The 6,517-nt window shown below is 40.0% G+C and overlaps 1 protein-coding gene across 1 annotated transcript; it reads left to right on the top strand.

Annotated features, from left to right (window-relative positions):
- Nucleotides 1-6: 6 nt before the first annotated feature.
- LOC107677004 (protein atonal homolog 8-like) lies at nt 7-6,311 on the top strand. Its single transcript, XM_016471780.1, has 3 exons — nt 7-664; nt 3,452-3,643; nt 5,706-6,311. Exons 1-3 carry the CDS (start codon nt 275-277, stop codon nt 5,709-5,711), a joined length of 588 nt encoding a protein of 195 aa, XP_016327266.1. The 5' UTR covers nt 7-274; the 3' UTR covers nt 5,712-6,311.
- Nucleotides 6,312-6,517: the final 206 nt, after the last annotated feature.

The raw sequence follows: 6,517 nt of genomic DNA, 5'->3' as shown, positions 1-6,517 counted from the left end.
CGTCGTGTATGAAGCGTTGGCTGGAGAAGTGTGGATCCTCCTGGAGGGTTTATTCTGGGCGGTCTCTCTCTCTCTCTCAGCAACAGGGGCTTCTGTGTTAACTGAGGCTAAATAAACACAGATGAACTGTCGAGCACATTCACAAAAATGTCCTGGCTATGTCTGCACAAGAGTGTGGAAACCGCAGCAGCAGCGCGTCCCTCGCAGACACACGCTGACATGAGCTCTGAGCAGCAGAAGAAGACATGCTACTCATCACAGACCCGATGAAGCGATGAAGAACCCTCATCTGAGCGAGATCCTGCCGTCAGGACACAAGAGACCCAAGCGCAAAGCGAGGGAGCCAGTGAGGCGCGGCATGCCTAACGCGCACCTCGCGGCGGAGACGGAGACAGAGACAGAGACGCGCGGCTCGCGGACCCTCGCGTCGAGGGACGACGGCGCGTTCAGTGCCGCGCTGGACATGAGGATCAATGCCGCGCCTGACTCCAGACTCGGAGAGCAGCCTGTCAGCGGCAGAAGCGTCGCGGCGCAGGAGCGAGCGTTGCCTCAGGAATGGCCTCGGGAACGCGCCATCCAGCAGACGCGCCGACTGCTCGCGAACGCGCGCGAGAGGACGCGCGTGCACACCATCAGCGCAGCCTTCGAGGCGCTGCGGAAACAGGTACAGTCTGCGCATGCGCCACCAGTACTAGTAGAGTATTAGTAGAGTACTAGTAGAGTATTAGTAGAGTACTAATAGAGTACTAATAGAGTATTAGTAGAGTACTAGTAGACTAATAGTAGAGTACTAATAGAGTACTAGTACAGTACTAGTATAGTATTAGTAGAGTATTAGATGAGTACTAGTAGAGTATTAGTAGAGTACTAGTAGAGTATTAGTAGAGTATTATATGAGTACTAGTAGAGTACTAGTAGAGTACTAATAGAGTACTAGTAGAGTATGAGTAGAGTATTAGTAGAGTACTAGTAGAATAATAGTAGAGTTCTAGTAGAGTATTAGTAGAGTATTATATGAGTACTAGTAGAGTATTAGTAGAGTACTAGTAGAGTAATAGTAGAGTACTAATAGAGTACTAGTAGAGTACTAATAGAGTATTAGTAGAGTATTAGTAGAGTACTAGTAGAGTATTATTAGAGTATTAGTAGACTGGTGGGGTTAGGGTTAGAGTACGTTGACATTGTTACTTTGTTACTCTGTTAATCACAATAAAGAGTTGGCAAATATCAATCAGACAGTCTACTAATATTCTAATGAGTGTTAGTTGTCATGTAGGTGCAACGTTACTTAGTGTCAACAGAATGTTCAAAAGGGACCATCAGAATAAAGTGTCACCATCAAAAAGTAATTTTTAAACACTTAATCAGTGTTGGGAGGGCAGTGGTTACACTTTATTAAGGCGTCCTTACAGGGTAATTATACATTTAAGTACTGAGTAATATTAATTAACTACATGTACTTATATGGTTAGGGTTAGGATTATGGTTACTTGCATGCAATTATTCATAATTTATTGTTATTATAATAGTAAGTACATGTAACAAGGACAACTAAAATTAAAGTGTTACCCTATAATCTAGTTACAGTAATAATCTTAGGCTACTTCGTGCAGTAACTAGTAGTGTAACTGATTACTAATAAGATTTCAGTAATAATATTAGTTACCATCCATAAAACAGCTAGTTGCTTTCGATGCCTCAACCCCGCTGATTTAAAATCCAACAATCCAGTAATTCCTAGATTTAGTTTCATAATTTTCATAACTTGCACAGACACATGAATTACCAGAGCATCAGGCGAGCTCGGAATATGGAAAAGCTTACATTCAGCGGATGGAAATATTGCTGGTACATTGGTTTTGTGAGGAGAACAGATGATCTGAACACTGTTGTGTACGTGGCGTTACTTTACTCTGGTGTTACATGGCTTGCCCTCATCCCTCTGATCCTGATATGAATTATATATAATCTTTTTAGAAAATGAAACATTTTCTTATGAACTTATATGATTTATTTTGATAAAATACATCATGAAATATAACCGTATAATCATAACTGACTGCCATCCAGTGTGGATTTTGGTCGAATGATGAGGCAGAAATATATTGTAACATTTTAGAAAACATTTATGGGGAAGATACACAATTACAGCTTCTGTGGAGCATGAAAGAAAAGTAATGCAACTAGTAGTGTAACTAATTACTGCTGCCAGAAAGTAATAATAATTAGTAATAATATTACTTTTGAAAGGAGTAACTAGTAATGAGTAATATATTTTTTTTCAGTAACAGTCCCGCAACACTGCACTTAATATAGATCCTCACTGAATGTAACACATCCAGGCCACACACTCATACTCTGTTTTGAAAGATAGCCAAGAGCTATTCAAGTCTTGAATTATTGCAGCAAACACCTAAAATAACATCACATCTATTTCTATAGCATGTTCTATGACAGAGATCGTTTCAAATCACCAGGAAAACATCAGAATCAGTGATGCAACCTCGATGAAATCCTATTTCAACTCTACCATGACAATACCTTTTTGTGAACATGTTTTTCTGAGAATAGCTCCAGCCTCTTCAGTGTTAGTTCATGTCAATGGCAGTGTGAAGTTCATCAGTTTAAGTTCAGTTCAGCTATAAGTTGTTCTACAAAAGGCAGCAGTGTGATTATTCAGCTCGAGTCAGTGCAGTGCTGATAATACCAGTGTCATAAAGTTCAGTTCAGGTTATGTTCTCATCAGATGGTGTGGGTCTGTGTGGAGTTAAAGGGTTAGTTCACCCAAAAAATGAAAATTGCCCCATGTTTTACTCACCCTCAAGTTATCCTAGGTGTATATGACTTTCTTCTTTCAGACAAATCCAGTCGGAGTTATATTAAAAAAACATCCTGGGGTGGGCTGGGGGGGTTAAAGTCCTCCTGTAGCAAACCGATGCGTTTTTGTAAGAAAAGTATCCATATTTAAAACCTTAGAAACAGTTTTCTTTAACTTCCACTAACTGTCGTACGCATGTTCACAATAGAAAGCCGTTAGCAGAAGCTAGAGAAAACTGTTTCTAAGGTTTTAAATATGGATACTTTTCTTACAAAAACGCATCAGTTTGCTACAGGAGGCCTTTATTCTCCCTTCACCCCCCAGAGCCGTGTGAGGTATGTTTTATTATGGATGGATGCTCTTTATTGGACTTCTTTTGGAATATTGAAAAATAACAATATTAGATTCGTCTGAAAGAAGAAAGTCATATACACCTAGGATGCATTGAGGGTGAGTAAAACATGGGGCAATTTTCATTTTTGGATGAACTATCCCTTTAACAGACTAACCTGCCTGTGAGGAAGACTTCTGAGGAATCATTAATACATTTTCATTGCTTGTTTCGCTAGACCTCATAATCATCACGCTGATTTTTACACTTCCTCGCACGCTGACCCTCGTCTGCTTTCACAGGTGCCCTGCTACTCGTACGGCCAGAAGCTCTCCAAGCTGGCTATATTAAGAATCGCTTGCAACTACATACTGTCTCTGGCTCAGCTGGCAGACCTGGACTACTCTCCGGACCAGAGCAAGCTGAGCTTCAGGGAGTGTGTGGAGCAGTGCACCCGGACGCTGCAGGCCGAGGGACGCTCCAAGAAGAGGAAGGTAACCAGTCTAAACGTAAAGAAAACAATGTGTGCATTTCAACTGGTGCCTCTAGAAATACAAGTTGCTCTCATGTGAACCACAACACTGACCCACAAACTGTGAATAATTATAGAAGCTTGAGACTCAGCTGCATTCAGTTACACTTCATTTTGACAGTCCACTTTAGACTTCTGTTTACTGTAAGTAACTTTGCGACTACATGTCATCTAGCAGTCACTAGAGTTGGAATTAGAATTAGTAGTTTAAGATCTGTTAACACTTTATTTTGATGCTCCCCAACAGACATTCAGCTGACTATAAATGTGCAACTACACGTCAGCTAACTGTATTTAGAGTATTAGTAAACTGTTAGGTTTTGTAGAATAAGTTGACATTGTTACTTGCAAAGTGACTTGTAGTCAGAGCTGGGTAGATTAATTACAAATTGTAGGTAATTACTCATTTACTAATTTTAGGTAATGTAATCTGACTACTTTTTTAGATTACTTTTAGATTACTTTTTTTTTATCAAACTTGTGTTAAACCTACCATAGGCATAAAAAAGCACAGAGAAAGAAAATATATTCCATGTTTTGATGTCAACATCATAAGTTGATAGAGAGTGAATGGTGAGTTCATAAAAATCTAAAAATTTATTAAATCATTAAAATGTCAAATAAAATCAATGCGAATGCGTTGTTAAATTATTGAAATATTAACTTCCTCTGCGATATTTCAACAAGTATTTTATTTTAAGGGGTGACAAAAATGTTTGGATTAAACTCACAGTAATAAACATGAAAACAACGACGACACGCCCAAAGTCTTCCAGGTTTCAAATATTTTTGTCCAGACTTCCAGAATCAATAAAATATATGAATAATTTACTGCTGTTGTGTGAATAACATGTAATCATGTAATCCATAAAAAGTAACTGTAATCTGATTACAAGCATTTAAAAAATATGTAATATACTCTATTTAGTACTAATTACAATTATATAAAATATACTCTAATTAAGTAGTACAAAAACTACATTTTTGGAATCTGATGAACTGACAGTCAATAGAGTGTCCATCAAAATAAAGTGTGAGCAGATATTAAGCAGACAGACTATTAGTTGCAGAGTTACTGATGGTTGATAGAAATCCTGAACGATCAGTGTAAAGTGTAAGCCTGCATTCTTAGACATAATTCTGCCATCCCCTAGTTATATTTTCTGCAAGCAATAACAGTAACCAAGGTATTGGTGCATATATGTACCAATTAGAGGGAATTTCCCCTCGCCTAATAACATCCCGTTAAATGAAATGATCATCAGCGTTTGTCAGAGGCAGGACTGCCTGGCTGTTCCGCCAGCTCTTTCCTCCGCGGCCGAATAAATGGAGTGATTGATGTGTTTTGGGGGAGTTTTATGACACGGTCATCTATGTAGTCCTGCAGCAACATGTCGCTCATGACTCTCACGTAGTGCGTTTTTCTTCTGATAGGAGAGTTCAGAACGTTTGTAATGAGATTATTAGCAGCAACGGAGCAGCTGTGACAGAGCTGCACACATGAGAAGCCAGCAGGCATGTGAGCTCATGCGCTCCCCCCGTCCCGTCCCGTCCCGTCAGAGCCAGACACCAGATGTTCGCAGCGCTGCTTGGGAAGTCCTGCTGGCGCCACTCAGGGCAGAGGGCAGGGGGAAGGCACGCGAGCCGAGCCCAGAGAACGCACTCCTGCAGGAACTGGCACATTCCCCAGCGCTCCCTTGGCCATCTGTTCCAAAAAAACACTTTGAAATGAAAACGCAGCGCTCATCACTCTCTTACGGAGCAGCTGTTACAGAGGCCAGGGGAAACGAGAGGAGGAGGAGGGGTGCCGGCCAAGAAAGAAATCCCTTTGTCAAGTAGAGCCAGTGAGTCTGAGGGGAAAAATGTTTTGGCACAGCAGAGGCTTGAAAAGCACTGAGAGAACATGGAAATGTGCATGAATGTCCGTTTCAAAACGAATAGACCGCTTCATATTCAGAATAGCATGCTTTTGTTGTTTGTCTTTGAGAGCTAACATTGATTCTGTTGTTGTTCTTTCACAACAGGAATAAAATGAAGAAAGTGAAGGTGGAGAAAGAAGGACCTCAGTCCATCAACATGAAGACGCTCTCCCCGTGCGGGAAAAGCCTTGTAATGAAAGTGTAAAGTGATTTTACACTGCACTATTGACTTTACTACAGCGAACCGAGTCGAAAACAAAACCGCTCCAGGCTCTGAATAATATGCTGGTCTACAACGTTTGCACGGCAGAAACACAGATGATGTGAAAGCAGCTCATTTTCCATTGTTGCAGCAGACTGGTTATATATTTTGGTTTGTTTTGCAGTGTTCTTATACAGTTTAAGAACTCAAACACAGCTACAAGTTCATGTGCAAATTATGTCAAAAATGTCCTGCCATGTGCAAGAAAGTGCACTTTTTTTCCCTTTTTGTAATCCATATAATTGTTATTCTTTATTTCATCAAATACATCATAAACTATCATATAAATGAAAATGCATATGATAAATTCAGCACTCATCTCTTGTCTTCCATTTGGTTGGTATTAACAATCTGTTCTCAAACAGGAGTCTATGTGGCTCTGTCAGCCAGTCGCTGACTGTATTATATAAATGTATTTACTGTTGAAATACTTTGTTGTAATTAAACGTAGTCCAAGAATTTATCTTCATGACTGAAGAACTGCTTTTTCTGAGGCATTAATAGGCAGTTGTTGGTGACCTGCCAAAACATCAGACTCTAGGAGGAACCAGATCTGAACATTCTGACCCGTGTGGGATTCACAAACAAGCCTCGTCATTCACACAATTAAGTTATTCATTAATTTGTGTTAAAGTCAGTATTATCTGTTGTTCTT

The sequence above is a fragment of the Sinocyclocheilus anshuiensis genome, unplaced genomic scaffold (assembly GCF_001515605.1).
Source record: "Sinocyclocheilus anshuiensis isolate Anshui unplaced genomic scaffold, SAMN03320099.WGS_v1.1 scaffold608, whole genome shotgun sequence".
NCBI classification, from domain to species: domain Eukaryota; kingdom Metazoa; phylum Chordata; class Actinopteri; order Cypriniformes; family Cyprinidae; genus Sinocyclocheilus; species Sinocyclocheilus anshuiensis.
This window is presented reverse-complemented; position numbering and strand designations above follow the sequence as displayed.